This window comes from Camelus dromedarius, chromosome X (genome assembly GCF_036321535.1).
Source record: "Camelus dromedarius isolate mCamDro1 chromosome X, mCamDro1.pat, whole genome shotgun sequence".
Taxonomy (NCBI): domain Eukaryota; kingdom Metazoa; phylum Chordata; class Mammalia; order Artiodactyla; family Camelidae; genus Camelus; species Camelus dromedarius.
In genome coordinates this window covers 5,479,948-5,505,115 of record NC_087472.1, presented here as the reverse complement: position 1 = coordinate 5,505,115, position 25,168 = coordinate 5,479,948, and the positions used below count along the sequence as shown (strand labels likewise).

General features: G+C 43.8%; 1 protein-coding gene across 3 annotated transcripts in view; it reads left to right on the top strand.

The window, feature by feature from the left end:
• Positions 1 to 25,168, top strand: part of AFF2 (ALF transcription elongation factor 2) — a 465,346-nt gene that overhangs the window by 362,179 nt on the left and 77,999 nt on the right. For all 3 annotated transcript variants that reach the window (XM_064482806.1, XM_064482805.1, XM_064482807.1), the window contains one exon: positions 16,219 to 16,256. In XM_064482806.1, the coding sequence (XP_064338876.1) occupies positions 16,219 to 16,256 (38 nt within the window). The remainder of the gene's footprint in view (positions 1 to 16,218; positions 16,257 to 25,168) is intronic.

Below are 25,168 nucleotides of genomic sequence, written 5' to 3'. Positions count from 1 at the left end.
GCCTGGACCTCTTGATTTGACAAGGGCAAGTATCCTGTATGAGTCATGACAATGGCAGTGGAGTGGGTGGTACCAGTGATGCTCGCGTGTCCTCTGGGACACAGAACCATCTCACATGTGGGGTCCTCCTGGGTGCGCTGAGAACCTCAGACAAGGAACACAGAAGGATTGCCTTTTTTAAAAGCCAATATCTGATCATATGCTTTCTACAGGGAAGTCTGCTAAGTAACAAAACTAAAACCAGAGTATTTTAAGGAATGCTCATGCACTAATATTTCAGGATAGTTAACAAATACAAGAGCCCATGTTCACGAAATATTTTGTGAGGCACCAGCAAAGAAAAGCTTATGGAAACCTCTTCAAGGCTCACCTAGTCCGTTCTCGTCTGTAATTGTTTACCACACTAGAACTCCTCGCCTTCAGTATGATTTTAAAATTGAACTCATCTTCAATGTTATGTGGCCCAAACTTTCCCTTTCCTCTACTTTCTCCACTTCATTCTGCCTGCATTTTTGATAATATGTACAAACTGCAAGGACAAGCACGGCTGTGTCCCAGGGCTTCGTGCGCATTCACTGAGTGCGAGCGGTCCGTCTCCGGCGCGGGGCGTGGGCTTCAGGGCAGATGGACAATGCGCACTTCAGTTCCGATGTCTGCCATTCCTGCATTTACTACGCCAGTGAGAAGAGCGCTATACTGGGAAATAACCTCCCCGCCCCCCAACCCAGATGACTGGTTTTGACAGAAGCAACATTACTTTTAAATGAAAATGCTTAAAGCCGTCATCAGCAGTAAGTGAAGGTAGATTTCGCACGCTGACTTCCTCTCTATGTGATTACACAAGTGCAGTCTGCTTTTTTGGCTTCTCAAGAAAAGTGTTATTTTCTGTATTTAACTGAAGTGGCATCAGGTCAGTTGGCCTGAGTCATCTCTGTTTTTAGGATGTGCGTGGTCACTGTGTCAGTGCTGAGACCCTCAGGTAATCCGGGTTGGGGAGCTGGGAGCTTTCCGTGGCCTGCTGCTCTTAGCCTGGTCACTCCTTCCCGAGCAAAGCTCCTCGCCCCCACCCCAGCCGGCTCCAGGAAGCAAGAAGTGGGCGCAAGGTTGTAACATTTGCAGATGAAGTCTCCTTGTAGAGTTTGAGGACTGGCTACAAAGCTGAAAGTTAAAGGCCAGGAGAGAATGTTTATGCAGTAGCAGAAGCGACGGTGACAGCAAGTTTCAGCGAGTTCTGGCTTTATGAGGCCCAATATCCTTGTTCAAAGATGTGTGATTGAAATCAGTTTCCTTTTTTTGTTGTTGTTGTGCTAAAACTCACATAACATAAAATTCACCATTTTAAAGTGTACAGTTCAGTGGCATTTACTACCTTCACAAGGCTGTGTCTCCATCACCAGTTCCAGAATATTTTCATCACCCCAAAAGAGAAGCCCCACATACATTCAGCAGTCACTCCCCCCAGCCCTTGACAACCACTACGCTACTTTCTGTCTCTATGGACTTGCCCATTTCCTCTGAACGAAATCATACGATATGTGATCTATTGTGTCCGGCTTCTTTCACTTAGCGTCACGGTTTCTAGGTCCATCCGTGCTGCAGCTGTATTAATATTCCATTCCTTTTCTGTGCCTAAATAATATTCTGTCATCTGGATAGACTACCTTTTGTTCACCCATTCATCAACTGACGGACATTTGGGTCCAGCTTTTGGCTATTGCAAATAGTGATGCTGTGAGTGTTTGTGTATCAGTTTTTGTTGAACACCTGGTTTCAGTTCTTTTGAATTGAATCTCTTATTTCTTTTCAATCCTTTCTTCTCCCTAGAGATGGAATATTGTCATGTGGTAATTTATGGTGTCTAACTTATGGAGGAACCACCAATATCATTTTCTTTTCAGATGAGATAACAGCGCCATGTAGGTAACATGGTACTGTTCTCTCATCTCTCCATTGGGACCATCGGAGCTCCAGCCACATCAGGAGGAGTTCTGAGAGCTCTCATTGATGGGGCCACTCTTGCCCTGTGTCAGCTGTTAATTTTGGTGCTCTGTCTCACTCGAACCTCAAAGCAAATCTTAGAGGTAGATTTGGGTCTCCAGCCTGAGCTGCGGAATTGCACAATCCTTCTATTTGTGGCAGGATGATTGTGAGAAAAGCATCCTAACAAATGCACTGGTGCATTAAATGATGCACCCAAGGAGCCAGACCACACTATGGGTTTGAGCCGGTGTTAAACTTAGAAATTTTCTCGGAACCCATTAGCCACATTCATGCACACATGGTTCAATTAAAAAAAAAAAAGCCATTAACTTTCTGGAGACATCTTCAGATCATCTTATTCGTAATCATTACACGTGGACTTACCTCAGGAGACCCAGAGTGGCCAGGTTTAATGAGTACACAGCAGTCTTTCCCCAAAAGCTCTTAAGACCTTATGCTATGGTTTGCAACATAAAGAATCCCAGGAGAATGCTCTGCAAATGCATGTATGAAAATGAAACACAGGATCGAGATGTGTCACTTTCTAATTTGACCTTTCAGTCCCAAGCCTCTCATCATGAGAATGCCCTCCCTTCTCCCTGCCCCGTCACTGGCACCCTCCCCAGCATGGTCGTGCTGAGCAGGTCCTGGGTGCATACACCAATAGAACAATTAGGACGTGTTTAGATGCTCAGTATTGTTCCTGCAGATGGGAAAATGCAGCAAATGAAGCAGGAGGCCTGAATGGGAGAATCGTAATATACAAATTAAAGATGCCAAATGGTCAGCCATGGAGACTCGGGGGTATTTTCTAACAGGGTATTTTACCTTCACGTGATGCTTTAAGTCAGAGATGCGCAGTCACATGTGCACATGGTTTCCGTGAAAAAGCAATGGTGATTGTACCCTGAAAATATTTGTTAAAAGTGTGCATGTTCTCTCCACATTCCTCATCGCCTTTTACTCTCTCGTTTGGGACTATCCGGGAAGCAGGTATGTCCAGGCTGTCTTCTAAGGCGGTGTGGCAGTGCTAGCTCAGTGGGCGAGGATGAGTGAGAACATAGATGTGTAGTCAAATGGGTTTGAATCCTGGCTCTGTCACTTGCTGGATGACCTGGGGCTAAAGACCGTATCCATAAAATGGTGATAATGGAGGTAACAATAGTACCTACTTTCCTGGGTCATAGTGAGGATTCAATGATTAAATGAATGAATACAGGCAAAGTCATTTGCCTTTGTGGTGGCACTCACCACTTTATATGGCCGTCATCCCCATCGTCATCGCTACTGCTAGTGATCGTCTAAAATGTCTCATATTCAAGATGCGAAATACATCACATTCCCTTTTCTTGTAAGGTATGTGGTGTTGAAGAGAGCTGCTGAATTAACTACCTGGAAAACAGCCAGTATGTGACAAATTTAAATGAAAAGATTCTGTCTGGTCCTAAGATGCATTAGCTGTGTGCACCTAGCCACAAGGAATTGTAACTGTGGTACTTTAGAGCATGGTTTTTGGACTAGAGAAGCCTGGGCATCAATCCCAGCCCCATCATGTACTAGCTGCCTGACACTTGGCAAGTCACTGAACGTCTCAAAGTCTCAGAGCTCTCACCTGACGCCGAGGAGTATGGTGAGGATGAGAGGAAGACTGTGTATAAGAAAATGCTTTGGAAACCACAAACACTACACACATAGGTAGTGGTTCTTCCTTGTGGCCTTTTCAAACGTTAACTGGAAGGCCCCTCTTTTGGATCCTTTGGTAAATAGATCTTGCCCTTCATCTTGGCCTTGGTGTCCAGAGCGATCTGCTAGGAACTGCACTGAATGTCCTAACACCACCCTGAATGCATCCATTGGAATGGATGACCTTTCCCCCCCTCTGAGCCCCGACAACTTTTAAACTAGATATCCCAGGAAGAAAGGCTGGGTTGCCAATGACATGGCACCAAGTCCTCCAGGAAAATTATGTGTCTCTAAACAAGAGTTTTTCTTCGAAGGACTGACATGGGTGGAGAGTTGATCACAGTCTTTGATCACAGTTCTCACTTCTCTTTCTGAGTGCTCGCTGTGCCCTGGAGAAAGGCTATACGGTCTGCTATGACGCTCTACTCACCTTGGTTTTCTCCCAGGAGCTTCCCCAGAATGGGAAAGAAATAATTACTTGAAGTTGACATCAGACACGGGCATGCTCCAGAACAGCGTTTGAATTGGATGCAGTGTTTTGAACTCAGGGTCCGCCTAAACACACTACGTCCTGTTTTGTTTTTGAAGTCAGCTCTCAGGAACGTGGTTGGCATGCAGGGGCTCCATGATGTCCGTTAGCCAGCTGACTGCATTTTTCCTTCTCAACTGCCACTCTTGGCATCGTAAATATAAAACCCAAGCCTGGCCTTCCCCAGACAACGCTTATTGAATTGCCATTTTCCAGCCAGTCATGCAGGGCAGGCGGTGATGCTGTGATGAGTCCACTGGGGTTTGGCTAGAGAGCGACATAATCCGATAGGACAGGCTTCCCACGTGCACGCAGGTGCGGGGTTCTCTGCCCGCCCTCAACCCTGGTACCACTGAACCTTAAGTTCTCCTTTTGGTCAGTTTTTCTTCTTATGCTTCCCAGGAGTGAAAGAACCCCTGAAAATGAAGGGTTAAACCTGGAATCAATTTTCATTTACACCTGAGAAGCAGTTATTGATGCTGTGTTTGCAGTTCAATAAAAGATCTAAAGATATAGACCTGGTGCTTCTTTTCAATAGAAGCAGCCTAATCAGTCTCAAATGTTTTGCTTAGTTTTTAACAAAGAAATTGTATTGACGGGTTTATTAAAATTGTTGTCTTTCAAGTTTTAAGCTAGCCACAATTCGACCTATTCCAAAGGCTTCTAGAGTGTGTCATGGCCCAGTTCCAGAGCTTTCTCCAGCACATAGCCATAGGACCACGTAAACATCTGCTTGATGTTTCCGTGAATGTTGTCCAATGCTTGTTACACAACTCAAAGCATGTAATGTCTGTTATCATCCTTTGGTGACAGGATGGTCCATGATGCCGGGGTTCTGCCGGTGGGTTAGATCTGGGAATGGCTCTCAGATGCCCTAACCATCTCAGACTGGCATCAGAAGCAGCAGACTTTAGAACGATAAAGGCCATAAAAGAAATACATATTGTTAGAAACAACCTTTAGGGAATTTTAATATTAATGCCATCTTATTACAAATGTGAATGAAACTGAGACCCTAGGTGACCTCATTTAGCTCAGTTAGAAATTCAGAAAATGGGCACTATGGCTAGAGATGTTCCGTTTGTGACCAGGCTCAGCTAAAGGACTCTAGATAAGGCTTGGAGTGTTGTGTTGGTGCTTGAAAAACATAGCTGAACAATTTCAATTTGCTTTGAGCACAAAGTCATTCTAATGAGTTGTGTCTGGACACATTAGCATAAGTAGCTCCGATGTACCCGGTTTTATTTAACCCAGTCTTCTTTCTCTTTCTGCCTAAGGATTGCCCTTAGAAGTGTGGTACTTAATTCACAGCATGTTACTGTGGATGTGTGGGCTTTTCAACTAGATGCCCGTAGCAGAGCATCTTCACCTCCACTTTGTAATTTTACTTTTTGTCTGAAGATCACCAGTTACCTCACACAAAACAAGCTTGTTTCTAATCCAGGTTCTGGAGGTTGGCTTTATACTTGATCCATTTTTGTTTGTTTGTTTGTTTGTTTCTGTTGTTCTTGTTGGGCCAGCTCACTGGCTAGGTTGTTATAATTGCAAATGAAATGAATTACATGGTAGCAGAAAGTCAGGATATTCTGACAGCTCTGGGGTGTGTGCCTTCTACCTGTGATGCATATTGAACTTTCTAAACCTAGTGGCTAGATAAGCCACCGGCCTATGTTGTACAGCACGGGGAAATAGAGCCATTATGCTGCAGTAGCTTTAAACGGAATGTACTCTATAAAAATACTGAATCGCTATGCTGTACATATAAAACTAATATTCCATATCAACTATACTTCAATTAAAAAAAGGGAAAAGAAACCTAGCGGCTAAGTTAAATTCAAGCCCACTTTTATGTTTAAAGTTTGCTAATGAAAAAGGGGCAATACATTTTACTGCTACTGTCAGCTGGCTCTTGGGAAGTTGACGTGCTAGCGTGAATTCATTCGTTGTGACATCAGATACTCTTCTCTGCTGGAATGGTTCCGATTTTTTAGCCACAGTTCTCCCTCATCACGCTGAACAAGTTGTTACCTCCCCAAGGTTCCTCCGCATTTCCGTTTACTTTGTTATCAGCAGAAAGGCTGGGGAAGGCCTCCTCAGTAATGACATCAGTGTGGCTCACACAGCAAGAGAGGTCAGCCTGTCAGAGCTGTAGAAACAGCAGATGGATTAGGATGAAACCAGGTGCAAAATAACTTTGATAGAGTCTTTTAATGTAAACAGTTTATCTGTCACTGCCTTTCATTGAAATCCCCCACAAAATGATCGAGTTTGGGCTGTTAAGGCTGCAGAACATAGTGGAATAAAACCCATATGTTGTCATACTCTTTAACTATCCAGCAATTAGAGAATGAGAGGACATTTTAATTTATTCATTAAAGACAAGAAAGTAAATAAGATAACATATAAGGTTAATAGAATAACATTGGCCTTCATATTCCCAAGATTGTGTTTCCCATTTGGCTGTATTAGCACAGAGACTAGATTAATAAGAAACTGCTTAGGGCTTGTATGATGTGATTTTTAATATGCTCCAGGCAAGTCTCTGACTGTTTAGAAAACTGCATGCTGAATTTTTTCATTGTAAGTAGGTCTTCTACTTTTAGTACCAAATATTTTGACTTGTAATCGCCATAGATTGCTTTTTTATTGTAATCTCACTGAGACGCTTTGAGCACACAGAGATGTAGAGGAGCCCAGCGTTTTTACAGTTATGTTCGTCACAGCTGATGACCGGACATGGACCGACGTCCACTAGAACTTACGAATTGTCATCTAGGAGCACTTCAATTGCAAACCCAATGGCTGTTTTACTTAGCTTAACACTTTTCTCACAGCGACCTTAAATCAGACATTGGTGAGGATGTGCTGCTTGCCCCAAGATCCACCTGGAAACAAAAATGTGCACAGTCTGTTATTTCAGAAAAAAATAACTCTCCCATGGGTCAGGGATGACCACAACCTTTTAGTCACAAAGAGCACATGGCACAGATATGGCTCTGTAAAGAGGGTGGCAGGAGGAGTAGCAGCCACCTCTGGGAAGCTGAGGATCATTAAGTCAATTTGAATCAAAGTGCTGGAAGGAAAAGGCATCACCATGTTACCCTTATCACTGCCTCTCTCACCCCTACTCTTTGTTTGGTCCAAGCACGCATTTTTCCATAGGCCCCTTCATCGCCCCAATTTGGGTCCCAAATCCATGGCCGAAGCCTGGAAATTCTGTCTTAGTCATCAGCTAACAACGCCCAGACAGGGCGCCACGTGTACCTAAGTTTCTTGAGTTTAATCAGGGTTCTAGTGTATATGAGAGCCATACGAACATCTCCAGGAATAGAACTCTTCGCCAAACTGAAAATGGAAGAGTTTGAAATTTAGATGCTGGCTTGGAAAAATGTACCAGGGCTTTGGTTTAGGACCTGGAAATGCTAAACTCTATCCCCCAAATATCTGCCGTCTGCTGGAAGATCTGCCAGGCAGGCTGCAGACACCCAAGGACCTTGTTCTGAAGGGAAGCAGAATCTGTCTTGTTCTGGAACAGCCATATATATATATATTTTTTCCTATTTATTTAGCAAGAGCAAAGAGCCTAAGCATTGTAAGCACCCAGAACTGGTATCCAAATTTGAGGTTAGCTACCAATCCAAGATTAGCCATTCAAAATTCAAGTGGATGGGCAGATAAAAGCCATAGACCTTTCCAAATGTATGGCACAGCATAGCCCGTATCTCACAGAGTGGCTCATAGGAGTCGTTGGAACATTAGTTAGAAACATTTATAAACTTGCTAATAGATCTTATTTCTTGCTAATGGAGGTGGACTCGGGTTCCATATTTATCCCTGAGTCATATATATGTGTATATGTGTGTATATATATACATATATATGACTAAATACTTGTGTATGTATTAAGACATAGAATATCAGACCTTAAACTGATCATGGAGAGTCCTTACTCCAGCTGCCTAATTTTGCCAACAAGGACACTGAGGCGCGGAGAAGTCAGTTGGTATTTGGTATTGTGAGGTAACAGAAAATATATATATATATATTGGTCTCTGCCCCCAGTTCCTAAACCCCTTGGAATTTCCTAAATGGTAAGAGTACTAGGAGCATCTTTTGCTCTCATATTTGGTCTTTGGCCCTGGTTCCGAACACAAGGTACTGTATCCCTAGTTTCCTGCGGGGTAGGATTGTCTTGTGTTCTAGTGAGCTGATTCTGGGCGGGCTCCTGGTTGGGGGCTGGTCATCAGAAAGACAAAGCCCTGATTAGCAGCTTGGAATTTCCCATCCCGCCCTCCCCTTCTCTGCAGAGGGGAGAGGGGCTAGAAATGCAGTTAATAGCCAATCATGCCTATATGAGGAGCCCTCCATAAAATCCCAGTAGTATAGGGTTCGGAGAGTTTCCAGGTGGGTGATCACATCCACATACAGGAAGGGTGACACACCCCAACTGCACAGGGACAGAAGCTCCTGCACTCGGGACCCTCCCAGATCTGGCTCTATGCGTCTCTTCATCTGTGTTCATCTGTATCCTCTATCATATCCTTTAGTAAACATGAGTAACTGTTTCCCTGAGTTCTGTGGGCCACTCTAGCAAATTAATCAAACCCAAGGAGTGGGCCACTGGAACCTCTGATGTATATGGCCAATTGATCAGGAACACAGGTGACAACTTCGGCTTACCACTGGCATCTGAAGTGGAGGGAGACAGTCTTGTTACTGAGGCCTTAACATTCGGGATGTGTCTGTCTCCAGGTAGACAGTGTCAGAATTGAGTTTAATTGAAGGACACGCAGCTGCTGTTGCAGAAATTTACTTGGTGTGAGAAAAGCCTCCCACACATCTGGTGTCAGAGCATTGTGAGTGTAGTCATATTGGGAAAATAAAGGAGAAACACAGGTGGAAGGTTACTGGGTTTTCTAATACAGATGTATGATCAAAATGGATGTAGCCTCCTTGCCCAGAATTTAACATGCTGTAAAGGCACAGAAAGCCTGAACACGCCAGTATGCTCATACTGAAGATGCGTCCTCAGTGCTCACTCCCAGGGAGGGTTTGGAATACTTCTATTATTGAGCACCTACTGTGCGCTAAGAGGACTCTCCCCATTGCCCTGGTTACACGTGGCAGGGACAGAGCCTCTATTAGGTATTGATTGTCTCTCAAAGGACACATGTCATTTTGTGAGGGGTGCCTCCCTAGCATCAGAGGCAAGAGGGCTCGGATTGGCCAGGAGAAAAGAAAATTGAATTTTCAAATCCACAAATCCCAGGGGAACAGAGTAACTGAGTGCCACTTACATTGGCCTTTCTAATGGGGAGAATAAATAAGCCAATACTGAGATGCTCTGCCTCGTGACTCCGTATTTACTCCACTTAGGGAATGATTAGTGTCGACAGATGACTCTTATGAGTGAAACGTGCTTCTTCACCAGAGACAGGGCATTTTTCATTAAATCACAAGATACCAAAACTTGAGTTATAAACAAAATCAGCACTTGACGAATGCATCTTGCTAAAGGGTTTTCTAGCCAGCACAATAGCCTGAAGGGAGCAATCCTTAATGAAATGCGAGCACTGCTGAATCCTGGTAACACATCATATTTGGGCCAGACACTCAAAAAGCTCCTACTGGTTGCCATGTTAGTGAAATACACGTGGCAGGGTCTTGAGCGGCAGGTTGGGTGAAACTGATCAGGAATTCAGTGAGCATTGGGAAGCCATGGAGGGTTCTGAGAGAGGGATACGACCGAAGTGGAACATGAAATGGGGTAACAATGGGAGCAGCTGCACTGAGCAGCAGCCGGGTGCAGAGGCAGTGGTCCTTGTCCTGCTGAGAGGTAACGAGGACCCCGCTGGCCCCTAGCTGCAGGAAGAGTGAGGAGGGCATAGCCTTCTGTCAGAAAGCAGGGTGGAAATATACCCTGTCAGGACCGCTCTGTACTCCCTCCTTGTTGGGATGTGAATCTGAGCCTCGTGTGTAGTTGCGGGATGGATCCAGATACACTTGGCTCTGAAGCCCAGCTTTTCCTCCAGAGGTCTCTTTGCTCCTCTGCACAGGGCGGGGGGTCCTCTGGCACTGTCACACCCGGAGCAGTGGTGAGGCCTCTCAGACTCTGCAGTCAGCCCCAGGTCTTTTACGTAGCCCATGTTTATTAAGTGACTCTTAGGTGCCAAGACACCTGGAACAAATTTCCTCCAGTCTCTGCCTGTCAAAATTCTATTCCAGCCCCTGTTATGTCTGGCATAGGCCTCCTTCATATACGCACAGGAAACGATGAATTACATTAAAATGGGAGCAGCACAGTACTCCAAAGCTAAGGAGCATGGTTTTTGCTTCCTACAGTTCAAGGTTCAAATACAGGATGTTTCTGTGTCCCCTTCTGGGCACTCAACCAGAGGGTTGAATATAGTGGGTAGTGTTTTCCTAAAGATTGCAGTCCCTGGATGTAAAGTCAGAAATTCAGGCAGCCATCCAGGTGTGGCAAAATGCTGAGTGACATTTTCTCCTTTTAAGCTGCAGTCCTGGCTGCAAGCTGAAACCCCAGCCTATAGGATATAAAATAAGCCTCTTGCTGTTTTACTCATTCCAGTGAAATCTATTTAAATGCTGTAATTAAGCGATTCATTTTTATATTTGGGCAAGTGCTCTCAGGCTATGTCTCTTTAATTGATTTCACCAATTCTGTAAGTATTGATTTTAGACCATCTGAATACCCTAACGATGAGTTCATCTGTTAATAGAGGAGTTTTTCTTCTGAACTTAGGCAATTGATGCGATTTACCAATACATGCCACTAGGTTAAGGCATAGCTGTGCCTCACACAGCAGCACCAGGGATCGTTAAAGGTAAAACATAGAAACCCCGAACGGACGCAATCGATTGTTCTTCGGTCTTATTTCCATAATGCATAATATCCAATTATTTGAAATTAATCTGAATGATTGACTTTTCATTTTTTCTCAAGAGATGTATTGTCTAGAGCCAGCTTGCTGTCTCTGCTAGTAGAAGGTGACGAAAAAAGAAACATGTAAGCAGGAAATGTAAAAGTCACACAGAACAATGGTAGTCGAATCATATTTTATACCTGACCGGCAGAATGATTACTGATTAAGGGGAAAAGCAGTCCCTGAATACATAGCCTTGTAAAATGAGTCCATGGCTACACTATTTCTAGGTCTTCGGAGGGCTCACTTTGACAGTCTCAGCAAACAGGAAACATAGGGCACTGAGTTGGTTGTCTGTAAATTTCAGGGGGGTGTAATATCATAAGTCTGGATATAAAAGTTCAGGGCATGCTTCCTAAAAGCGCAAAAAGATGCTCTGAATATTTTTATGAATATAGTATACATGTCTATTGGACTAGAATAACAGTTAATGACATATGATCAGTGGGACAGAATGACCTTACCAAAGAATTTCTTTTTTCAAAGTTCAGTTGGGATATAGAAGATGATGAGCAAGTTTCCTAAGTGATTTTTTTTTAATCAATAAAATTTGGATTTCATTTTTTTATTTTGGGGGGTAAACAAAGTACATTTTAGGAAGAGCAACTCATTGAGAGAGAAAATCATTTAAAAATTTACATATGTTCGTTGTTTCTAAGAACAGTTTAGAGCTTTAGCTTTTTAAACTTCATAGTTATCAAAGGAATAAAGCCTAAGTGCGTTATAAGTCATATTTTCTCCCCAAAGAAATGGGATATGTATGCCCTGGAGGATGGGACTCAATAGACAGCTTCTTTCCTTCCTTCCTTCATTCCTTCTTTCTATTTTTTCATGGTAGCTACATTTTATGGACCATGTAATACAGTATGGTCTTCGAGTCACTTAAGCTGCAGTGCAGCAAAAGGATTCTCTACAAAACAGAAAGACAAGGTCCTTCTTCTTTTTAGGGAGATGGATGTAATGAGTGAGCAACTGTAAGCATGTCCTTAGCCATCTCGTCCCTCCTGAGGAAGTAAATTTGCTGCTTAGCAGGATGCCACCAGTAGCACAGTGCTGGTAATGAGACAAGAACCGGCTCATAAACACTCCTTGGAATGAGAGCAGTGTCTTCTCCCTGGGAATATAATTTCTCAAGCTGCTGTATTGTGGAGGGGGCTCACCTAGGGTAGCATCCTCAGGGCTTCTCAACCTCAGGGTCAAATGGTAGTGAAAAAGCAAGGAGCCCTCCTGATGGAGTGAGGTGTGAGAGGAGGGACTGCTAATGGAGGAGTCACTCGGAAAAGAAGGACTCCTCGGCTTCTTTGTAGGGAGAGGCGAGTGGAGTGTGCACACTCGCCTGTGCCCCACAGCATCTCATGTGTCCCGACCTGTCTACCACCAACACCAACCCCCAGGGAGGTTCAGGGCAGAGGCCCATGCGAAGGCAGAGGGCCCTCTGTCCTGCTAGGCAGGGCTTAGCAGGATCTAAATACATCAAAGTCTCCCTCGAGTAGGACTTTCCAGACAGGAGCACTTTGTTCGCTGAAGAACTACTGCTGATATGGAGAGAAGAACAGAATGGCCTATAATCCTCGTTGGAATAACTGCCTAGATTTGATACTGCAACGTGGTCACCAGGCAGAAAGCCCATCAGCTCTCTGGCTATAAAAATATATGCAGCATAAGTTTTGCTTACCAAAGGGGAGGGATAAGTTAGAAGCTTGGAATTAACAAATACACACTACTATATATAAAAGAGATAAACAACAAGGACCTACTGTATAGCACAGGGAACTACATTCAATAGCTCGTAATAATCTATAATGGAAAAGAATCTGAAAAAGTAAGGTATATTTTATATATATGTATATATAATATATATAGTAATATATATAAATTGAATCACTGTTGTACACCTGAAACTAACACAACACTGTAAATCGTCTAAAAATAAAGATGTATGCATGGATGCCTGTGTGGAATATGGCCGCAATCAAGATGCACTTTTTTGCTTAGAATGCTGTGGTTTCTAGAGCACTGTTGTCAACGTCAGGCACTCACAACCACCCTTGATGTAGGCAGGGGAGAAACGATTACCTTCATTTTTAAAATGAGGAAACAGGTGCACAGGTGTTAGCCGTGTCACTAACGTCATGGCAAGGGGAAGTGGCGAAGCCAAGAGCAGAACCCAGGTTTGTGTATTTCGGGTACAGCGCTCTTTCTGCTACAGCCCATGGCGTTTCATTGCACCAATTGGGGTATTATTTTATTTTACATTTTAATTGATTTTATCATCCTATCTCTTGCTCGAACTTCACTGATGGCAAGATAAGTATGATGTTAGGGAAACGTGGCACAAAATAAGTAGAACATAGGTTTTAAAAAACATATAGACATTACAAATTAAAGTGGCATAAATGTTAACTGTCTAGCCTCCATTTTCCAATCAGTTTAAATTACTTTAATGTATGTTTTTAAACTCAAAATTAGCTGTAATCCCAATATGTATCCTTCTTAACACTTGCTGAATTGCACGGCATCCTTTCATTTTGGTTTCCCTCCCTTTGCAGGGTATCTCACATTCTTGAACGTGTATCTGGAACTTGGGATTGTCTTTTCATGTCCTATGATTTCAAAAGAGGAATTTTCTCCTTGAATATTTGGTAGACTAATTCTTCTACCTTAAAGGCATATATATTTTGTTTGCAAATAATTCACTAAACTTTTCTTCCAAGTCTCTCAACAGTTCCTTATAGCATGCTTAAAACAAAGTCAAATTACAGTGAAAGTGGAGAATGCAAAATGTGAACTCCTGTCTCATGCCTGGCGGAGGCTCCCTGCAACCATTTCATTTGGAGATGGGCTCACAGGAGGATGATGTGAGCGCATCTGACTCGAGCTGCGGGGACTCTGGAATAATCCCCGGTTAATTTCCAAAGAGAAGATAACCTCTCGGTGTAGACAGTTTCCATCAATATCCAAGCAACCCAGAAAAAAAAAATTCACTTGAATGAAGTTATTTTCCTATATTGGCTGTATTAAAAGACATATGAAGTAGACAAAGAAACTGGTCTTGAACATGATTATGTTCCTCCCGATCAGAGAAAAATGACTGGCCCTAATTGTCAGTCTCGAAGCCCAGAGAGAAGAGAGGACATTTTCAAAACACATGTTGCAGAATCAGAGCTAGGCTAAGCGATGTCACTCTGATCTCTCTCCTCCTGTCACATCTTGAACACCATGCCCGTTACTTTGTGATAACCTAAGTCTTCGTCAGGAACAGATTTGTTTGGATTTTACGGGATTGGGAAAAGTGGATTCACATGATTTCCACAACGGCCTGTCTCCAGCCTGCTGCCAGATCCGATTCTACCAGCCGGGACTGGGAGAGGAAAGGTGGTAAAAAGGCAGACGGTGTGCAGACCGGGTACACTTCTGTAGTGAAGGTCCATGTCTCGCTCCCACTCTTTGCCAGCATCTGGCTCTGCCTTTCAGCATCCTTTACACGGACCCCTCAGAACCAGGCATTCACATCCCAAACACCTTTGAGAGATGACTTGAGCCAAACACATAGTCCTTGTTTTATCATGCTCACCTGTTACCTCATTCCGTCGCTTTCTTCCTGTTCCACCGCTTGCCAAGATTCAGCCTCAGGCACAGATGGTGACAAAATGATTTTTGCCTACTGAGCCAAAGAAAGTGCCCAAATATTAATGGGTATTTATCTAGCAACAGACCCTAAGACTTCAGCGAGGAGAAGGACTTGGATTTCCAACACTAATGTCTAAACTTGGGAGCTATTTATTTTTTAAAACATTGCTTCAAAGTGCATTGAGTTGTTATGCATAGAAAAGTTCAGCCTGCATATGCACTGGTCACTCAGAATGTCAAGTCCAATGTCAGATTATAAATTGTCTCTGTTACAAGTGGTGGCCTCTGCATTTTAATTTACAGCAGTATTCTCTTCATCTCTTAGTCCTCACCCACCTCCAGGATTTGCAAATATAAAGGTCTCCAAATGGATACTTTTTAAATAGGTCTGAAGAACCCTGAGGTTGTCAAACCACGGCTTCAGTGCTCTCTGTCCTGTATGTTATTTCTACAGCCTGCAAAAGTCTAGGGGAGTACAAGTCTGGTTCTGATTGCATAATTATGCTACCGAAGTATGAAAAAAATCATCACTAAAACCCTCCAGGTGCTTAAACAGTTTGATAGACTGTAGCCATTCTGCCATCAGTGCCCCCAGCTGTGTTACTTAGCAACATTTTAATTCCAGAAGAATCGAAGGAGATGCAATCCCTGTGGAGAGGGAACCAGAAATAAGAGGGCTGTTGACAGATGATCTGAGTTGTTTCTTCTAATACACTGTGAAGATCACTAGCTCTTTTCATGAATGATAAATGGACTGTACACAGATCAATGGGTTCAGCAATAAGCTGGAACCAGGCTCCACGTCTAAGGGGCACAGGCCGAGAGGCCCAGAGGTTTCCTCATTTCGATGATTTGGTGTGTGTTTTCTTAAAGGTTCCGCAGGAGGAAATTGATCTGAGCCATCAGTCATCCCTTGCCCTTTTGTGGTATCTGCTAATAAAAATGATTTTAGAGATGGATACTTTGGCCTTTCTGGCACCCGGCATGTGTAGCCAGGTGGCCGAAGTCATGCAGGGTAAACAGTTTCCGGCCACAGATCTAAAAATCCAGGACACGCCCATGACCATTCCCTCTGCGCCCACTTCCCCGCGCTGTCATAACCCAGACAGGTCCACATGGGTGGGTGAGTGGGGTGGGGGATACGATTGGAGGGAAAGGTGGGGAGAGGAGGATGGAGTTGCGAACCTGAGGGCCCACTCGCATGGGCACTGCTGAACTTCGCAGGCAGCCCTGGCCTGTGTCTGAAGGCTGCACTTGAACAGGTACCCACGCTCCCTGGGAGAGGAAAATTGCTTTCTGCGTCTCCTCCAGTCTGCTTATCTCCAGCAGCCTGCCTCGGTTAGCTCTTCACGTTTCTGAAGAGCATTTTATATTGCTTATTGTTTTGCTAACTAGTCGCAAAGATGAAGCCTGCTAATATTGTCTAATTGCATTTTTTTCTTCTGTTTACAGGCTGTTGAAAAGGCAAAACCTAAGAACAATCCTGTGAAGTAAGTTATTTTCTTTTATTAGTTGGAAATGTTCATTTGAATGGACTCCAGGCATGTGAAAAAAGAATATCAGAGAAGAGACCTTGATGTTGAGTTCGTCTCTGTTCATGACAATTTCAAAAACAAGAACAAAAACAAAACCAGCAGAAAAAAAACCCTCTAATGAGCAGTGACCAGCTTTTTCAAGTTTTTCCTATGGTCCTGATGAGGAAGTGCTCCAAGTTATGCCCAGTTTACACAAATTAATACGTGCCGCCCATGAATAGCTGCCAGATACTATTATAATCATATTCAATGCATAGTACTTCAAGCCTTTGGGCTTTGCACATGCTAAAAAGATTACATTTTTAATTGCAAACCTTGGACCTATGACAGAGACTTAAATGGCTGAAAATGTGCCAAGTGATTTCCAGCCACGTGGGGAGGTTTGGCACCTCGGCATCAAGGCCTCACTACTCTGTTAATGAAAAGCTCATAAAAATATATCTAACTGAAGGTTTTTCTAGCTAACAGAGAGCTATTTCCAAGGCATTTTACGAGACACTCTTAAATTATAAACAAGCCGCACAGCACTCTTTTAAATATAGTACATCTTAGACATCCTGTCTCTTCCAGAAGGGAGACTTTCAAATTAAGGATGTCTGTCTTGTCATTTGGGTTTGTGACATCTGATTGCAGTGTTATGATGCATACCAGTCCCACCAGCCATGTGGTCTAGGGCAGACCTGCTCTATTTGCCGGATTACTACAGGTCTGGCAATACTACATCCCTAGGAACTTTGTGTTAATTTATGTCAGCCGACTTCCGTTATACTGGGTACCAAATGCAGAAATGGGGAATGCGTTGATTTTTTTAAAAATCGGTATCTTTCTATATAAAGTGTGTCTCCTGTAGATGGCGTATAGTCAAATCTTGGGGTTTTTTCCCAGTCTGACAGTCTCTGCCTTTTGACTGGATTGTTAAATCCATTCACATTTAATGTTATTATTGATACAGTTGGATATATTTTATATCTAGTTATATAGGAGGCAGGGCATTGATTTTTAATAGCTTCTGGGAGAATGGATCTGCTAATGCCAGTGGCAAGAAGGCTGCTTGTGTTTTGTAGAATAATTAACTTTCCCAAGTCACCAGGGTAGTGTTTGGCACACCATTAAATCCAAGGTCTGATTCATTTTTTCCAAAAGGTTTTGTGTACTTTGTTTTAAGTTTAATTTCCTTAGGCCACAGAATATTCCTTATCAGGCTCCCATGGTCTCTGTGGGGGTAGCTGTAGTCTAGAGATATATTACGCTGTGGTTGTCCTATGGGAGTGTTTTTAGTAGCTGAGTTTTTGTCTGATTGTTTGGTTGAGGTTGAAATCTCTGCAGCCTGATTTCTTTCCTGTCTGTGCCCGGAAGGCTTCCCTACTGCAAAGCCATAGCAGGCAAGCTCTGTGGATTGGAGAAGGTGCTAATGAGGCCAAGGCCAGGACTCGAGTCCCTGGGTGGGCCATTAGTGATCTTCTTTCCCGTAGTCCGGCTGCAACTCTCCCTCCAGTCCCCCCGTGGGCAGATGCATGCCCCAGGTCACGAGGGATGGAGCAGGGGCCGGAGGAGTATAAATCTGGCCCTCAGTGGGACAACCATCTCCAAGTTCAAGCCCTCCCGACAGGAAGTGAGTCCCGAGCTCCACCTTTGCGTGCACGTGGCAGCCCACTGGCAGCGTGCAGGGCTGCATTAAATGGTACTCTAATGGCCTGGAAACGGGACCAGTTTTCTGTCTGCACCTTGTGAGAATTCGACTCTACAGATAATTATATTTTTATGAGTTCCTGTTAATTCACAGCACAGACTCTATCTCATGTCTAGCACTTTGAGGAACGTTGTAAAGAGAAAACAGGAAAACTAGGCTAGCCAAAGGATTACTAATAGAAGGTAGAGCAATTTTTACTTTTAAATATACTTGCAAATCTGTCTAGTAATCAATCCAAGTCACAACCAACTGGTAGGTGTTTAGAATCATCTCCTAATTGAATAAGATACTGCTCTTAGTATGAGTTTGAGTGACCTGTTGTATTTGATACCTAACACCTGATACCTGACTCACTGGCCTGGCCACAAGCATCACTTTAAGAAGAGGAGCTTCTTCAAGACCTCAGCTCAGGCACAGGAATTCCAGAGCATGGTTCAGTTACACTGCCTGACAGCAAAGCAGAAGTGGGGTTTCGCAAAGTTTTATAGATAATGGTTTTCCTTCCATTTCTGATATCTGCCAGAGAATTTCAGTTAGACACGCTGCCCTGGGACCCCAAATAGAGTCAGGGTTCGATACATGTTATCTGAGGGAATGAACAAGTAAACAAATTGGACACATCCCAGAAAACCATCCTTTCAGGAACCTGGCCTGGAGGCTTAATAAGACCGGTAGCTACCCTAGTCAAATGTCAGATCAGAGGGGCTGGTGTATTGTGACCACGTTGTCCAGTCTCTTATTTTGACTCATGTCACATGTAAAGTGTTCCCACGTTGCTCTGGTTCATACTAGCTGCTTTGACTCTGACCAGTTACTGGCTTGATCTTGTATACACGAATTAACATGCGATTTGTTTGCATGGGTGCACACGGGAAAGCGTGCACAGCCTTGCTGGGAAAGTAGAGGTCTGGAGGCATCGTTTACAACTCCACTGTGAACACAGATTGGTACAGATGATCATTATGTGTGGTTGGATGTCATCCTCTGGTGCAGAGTTTGGCAAATGGTTGGGGAAAAGAATCAAAAGAAGGATATTTCATGACATGTGAAAATTATATGAAATTCAAATTTCAGTGTCTATAAAAGAAATTTTATTGGCACACAGCTACACTCATTTGTTTCCATGTCGTCTGGGGCTCCTTTTGTGCTACAGTGGCAAACGTGAGACTGTACAACCAGAGAGCCAGAAATGCTTACTCTCTGGCCCCTTGCAGAAAACGTTCACTGACCACTGCTCTGCTTGGTCAGTTAGAAAAAGGACTAGATGTAAGCTTTTCCATGACTGAAGGGCAAACGATCAGCCCTTCCTCTAAAACACTTGAGTTGGTAACTACTGAGCCCTTGTCTTGTGTTCAGGACTTTCTGGGCCTGACGTACCACCTCATTCTCTTTCGGAGCACAGAGCCCACTCTGAATGCAGATCTTTGAAAATCATTATGGCTGTGAGAGTCATTGATGGGGCAGTGATGCCTCAGAAACCAGTGAACACACCGCTACAGCACACGGCTAGTCTTCCAAGTTGTGTGCAGATGGATATATTGCAAAAGGCCTATGCATTTTCTAAAACTCTGTTACTTCCCAAGATCTAACTCAGGCTGAGGAAGCTTTTAATTCACGTGATGGTAAATGAGTCACAATATTATTCAGTTTGTGTATTTTCTTCTCTAAAGGTTCACCTCCCCCCCCCCCTTGTTTCTCAACCACTTGTTTATTTTTAATACCTTCATGGTTGTAATCTTCTTTCATCACCATAGGGAGACTGTGGTACACGTTAATTACATTCCATATATAAAAGAGAAATTAAATATATGCTTAGTGACTGTAAGCACATAATGTACCTGGATCACTAATGACTTTACCTTGAAACATTAAATATTACCCCTGAGGGTAAGAATCAAAATTGAACATTCTTAAGATCACTGATCAGGATGAGAGATGCCGGTGTGCTTCTCAGTCTGTCGGAACCATGCCGGTATCAAAGCTTGATTATCTGCAAGCTTTCATTGTGGCAACAAGGCCTGAGAGATGTACAGATTTCTTTTACCATATGTGCCTTATCACATACATTTTTTTAAGAACACATTTCTGTTATTAAGACATATGTGATAGTACACTTCTGCAAATGTGCATTGCTTTTGGCTAAAAGCCATGCACTAATAAGTTGAGTTGAATCTAACCGAGGTTGACATCTGTTACCAAAAAAGAGAGAGAGAGAGAAAGACAGAGGAGGGAGCAAGCAGTTGTCAAGCATCAAATTCTTCCTTGTTTTTACACTTTAGCAACGTTCAGCAACATGATGGTTGTCTTTCACAAATCAGGATCAGAAACCACTCTGCTTAGGAAATTACAGTTTCTTTAGGAACTGATCCATCTTATAGATACGATGATTTCATTATTGAAAATGACAAATAGCCACAAAGATTTTCCTGACCGTGATGTCCGTGCATTATTCATTTATTCATCCAATGAATATTTACTGAGGAGCTACAGCATTCCGGGAACTCCGACAGATGCTGAGGGAATTCAAAATAAATCTGACACGGGTCTTACCCTCGAGGAGTTTAGAGTCCAGGAGGAACGATAACATCGGTTTGTAAAGAACTAAATACAAGATAGAGAGAGAGATGTGTGTTAAGTGGGGACCAGATAAAGTCCGAGGGACGCTCTGAGGACGGACGGCGCTTGTAGTTCTCATTGTTGGAGACGGTGGGGGAGGGGCGGGGGAAGAGACATGAGCACCTGCAGTTTAAAGACGGCTGGTTTCAGAGCTGGTGCTGAGGTGGCAGGCAGTGAAAGGATGGGCTGGCAACTGAGACACAGAAGAAATGGTGGCTTAGGGCCCTCTGGGCTTATCCAGATAGAAGAGGTAAGGTTGGTGGAGTCAGAGAGCATTGAAGAGCTCTAACATGTTACTGCGCGTCACCAGTGAGTCCACTGATTATGACATGTACACAAGGAGCCCTTGGACCTGGGGTCCAGTCCTGAATCCAACCCTCGCTAGTGGTATGACACTGAAGGTGTTCCCTTCTTGCTACAGCTCTGGGCTAGATTATTTATGTGGTTCTTCCACCTCTGGAACAAAACCAGAGCTTGAAATTTTGTTGTATAATTATGCTTCTTTTAGGAGATATTCGATGTTAAAGTTGGATGCAGACGCATACAAGCATATGCGTACATGACAAACATATAATACCTGTATTTGTAGACACACATGCACATACACACACCCACACAATGCCTTTCCCTTAATTTCTGCCTTGTGCGTTCACGAAATGAGGGACAAGCCACATCATTAGAGTTTTAATGAGATACGCTGGATAGATTAGTGTGGCTCCAAGGATGCTGGGTTGAGCATCCTTGTAGATGACCCCTTACGCCCACAGGTGATTCCGTGGTTGGAGTCTATATCTCTCTGATGCTCTCGGACACATGCCTATCACAGACATGCAGAACATCGCTGTGACCGCCACGTCCTCTCAGAGTGATGAGGCAGCAGATTGTGGACTGTGCTCTGCTGAACATAAGTCTTGTGAGATTCTCTCCTTTAGGCACAAAATGCTCCAGCTCCGTGGAACTTTGACACACGCCATCACCTCCCTTTCCTGGGGCACCTCTGCACACAGGTGAATAATGCAGGCTCACAGAGGTCCTGGAGAAAGGGGCCGACTGAACTTCGTTTCTCCCCTGAGGCTTCCCAAATGTGTTTGAGCAGAAGGCGTCTTTATCTGTCATAGTGTTTCGTGAGACACAGACTCTGATTCTCCAGTACATGTGAAATAAAATGATCGCGTGGAGACCTGGCCTCCGTAGGTAGTTTGAGAACCCTAGGACATAATAACTTATGCCTAGTCTCTAATAATTGTATTTGAGGTGAGCAGATTATCTTAAAAGTCAATCATGGGAAGGAAAGAAATCCCCCATATCAGAAATGATAGAATTCCTCCTGTGTCTTGTCGACAGCGTCCCACTCTTAATGACTTCTGTCATCTGTGGATGTCCTGAGGGGCAGTTCTCAATGAGGGAAAGGGACAATTAGGGTTAGGTCCCTGGAATGAGATTCCTGAAGCCAGCAGTCCCCAGTGTGCCCCCTATGATGTCAACTAAAGTCTAGTCAACTCTAATCGACTTCGGCCCTTTTAACGGTAGTTAAAGGAAAGATAACAATATAAAACCTCTTTCTAAACAGCTGCATAAAATAAACTGTGCTCTTCATGTTGTCCAGATAGCTGTAATCGGATGCAGACGGTTCTAGCAGTCATCTTCACAGCTGGTGGAACTCGCACCGGTTTCTGGACCCTCTCCTGCTCCTTGCTAATTGCCGTTGCATCATCTAGGCAGTCTCGGGGGAGACAGCTGAGACCCAGGGAGCACACTGCCCAGAGCCCCGAGCTTCCAAGAACTCTCTCCGCTTCGAACTCACCGCCTTGTTCTCAGCAGGGCTTAGGACACACGCGGTCACCTGCCACGCCTATACATTTGTTGTCGGCTGTAAAAGTCATATTGTCTAACTTGCTGTAACAGTTTGGTTCCTTAGGATATGGCAACAACTGCTTCAAAAATGAATGAATCAGCAAGTGTGCAGGCACTTAAACGGTTATGCCAACTTCTACTATGTGCACTGGCAAACCATTTTAAAGGAAATCAAACTTTTAAAGCAACAACATTTATAAAATACCTCTTTATCTGGTACTTCCTACGGTATGGTGTTACTTTCTAACTCTGTGCCTCTCACTAGCATTTGCTGCTTAGACAAGAATGGATGACTTTGTTTAATCCATTCACACAAGTCACACAAGTTTTTGATATGTAAGAGTTACACCTAGAATTTTATTTCAGCATTACCAGTCAGCTATCTTTCCGAAAACCGTCGAAAACTCAGAATCACGTAGCTGAGCTGCTAGAAGCTCCAGCAAGTCATAAACAGGTGTTCTTTTAACAAACATGCATCTTGCACCTACCATGTGCCAGGCTCAGTTGATAGGGAGATGAGTTAGGGAAGGTTTCTGCCCTAAAAGTCTCTGGTAGGACACGGACACATCATTGCACTACAGAATAGACAGGCTCTGCAACTGAAGCATGGTCAGCATCCTACGAGGCTTGGATGCAGGAGTGAGTACCTGCTTGGGGGAGGCTCTCCCTAGCTCAGCAGGCGTCCCAGGGAACAGTGGGGGTGAAGCCGTTCCAGAGAGAACAGCACTTGCAAAAGGCATGACGGGATGAAAGCAGATGTGTTGCAAGCAATGTCTGGTAGGTCGAGGCAGCTAACGAGAAGGGGCAGGAAATACCAAGTTTACCGGGAGCACCACGCCACCGAAGCCTCAGGCCCTGCTTTTGACATGAAGAGGAGAGTCATGCGGTATAGGCCAAACTAAGAAAATGCTTAAAAGGATTCCTTTGTTCTAGAAAGTTAAAGGTGAGAGTTCGGGGTGGATTATAAGGCACCCTTTTAGAAGTGTTTGCAGAGAAGTAGACATCAAATCCTTTCTGATTGCATCTGGCCAATCCTTCTCTGAGGACTTTTATGTAAATCTCCACTCACATGGGGCTGCTCTGAGCATCCAGCTGTTCCCTTGGGGCTTTACTGACCCTTGATTGTTTATTACATTTTACCAAATTTTACTTTCATATAGTTCCTTTCACATTATTCAAACATCTCAGCTACACTAAGGCACAGTATTTCAGGTAGGCATGACCCATAACACTATTATTCTAGCTTCATTTTCTGAATTCGTTCTGCAGACATAAAAACTCTTCCTGAGTGTATTTTTATCATCCACAAATGTAAGCACAGTAGGGCTATTTTTTATTTCTAGGGAAATGATGCACACCCCCCCACCCCCCGTGGTAACTACACGCAGGGCTCCAAAGAGTAAATCCGTCCTCCATCTGCCGCAGAACCTATTCAAAGTCAGGAGCCTGCGGTCATAAGTTATTTAGTTGACGACTAGTTTAGAGGGGACTGAGAACTAGAGAAATGACTCACTTTGGCCGGGGACTGGAGCAGGGAACAAATGGTTTCTGCTTTATTAAAGCGTTTGCCTAAACCAACAGCAGTTATCTAGAGAGCCAACATTTAAAAAAACAGTAAATCATTCTTCCACAGGAAAATGTTTCCATTTGTAGAATTTACAACATGGCAGTAGATTACATGTCGTTATAATCCAGTTTTTACAGGCGCACACATTTATAGACTCCATACATCGATATACCCTCACGCTCCGTGGTAATTTACATCCAGGATAGAATTGTTGCTGGTGATGGGGAGGGGCGGGTGCGGAGGCAGGCAAAACCGGAGAAGTTCTCTGTCTCTTTTTTTGTGAGGATTTCCTTGTATTTCTGATGTAAGAGCTATCCTGCCAAAGTTCCGTAGGTATTCTGCATAATTTGCTCTGTATATGGGTATAGATTTTGCTGTATTCATGGGAAAGGGTGAGCTAGGCATCCTGCTACTCAGCCATCTCGGCCCCGCCCCGAGAAGTTCTCAAATCTTTTTCTCCGAGTCCATTTCTCGGTCCTGACCACCTCCTAATATTTTGACTGCTTTCCTCCTTCTCTCAGCACCACGTTCCCACAAGTGGGGTCCACGTAGTTGGGGAAAATATTTCAGAAAACTCCTGTAGCTTTTTGCTTATATTGTTAGCAGCTTCAGGGAGTATACGGCTGTCTAGCTCCGTGGAAGCCCTGTGAGTTACTCGGCAGGACAAGCCGCAGGCAGCCAACGGGCTCATCCACACCCATCGTCTCTGCCTTATCAAACCGTGTAGGGGGCGTTGCCAGGAATCTGCTAATAATAACATCTACACAGAGAAGCACACCTTCGTCGTCTGTCTGTCACCAGCTGGAGACATGTGACCCTCTGTGGTTAAGTGAAAGTTTAACTGGCTTCAAATCACGATGCAGGGGTTTACTAAGCAAGTGAAATGCGCTAGCAAACTTGCTTTAAAGGACTGTGTAGACGGGTTTACGCACTCTCTGCCCTTGTATGTGCATTCATATATAATGTAAACCCCACCTACTTCCCACGATGGATTCGATGTGATTGAAACAAGATTGTAGAGCAGGATGTTTCAAGGAAACGGGAGACCCTACTATTTCCTAGCACAACAGAAACATCGGTTTTCATATATGATACAACTAGAAGATGCTCCATGTCTTTAAATCCACCCCGATGAGGGCT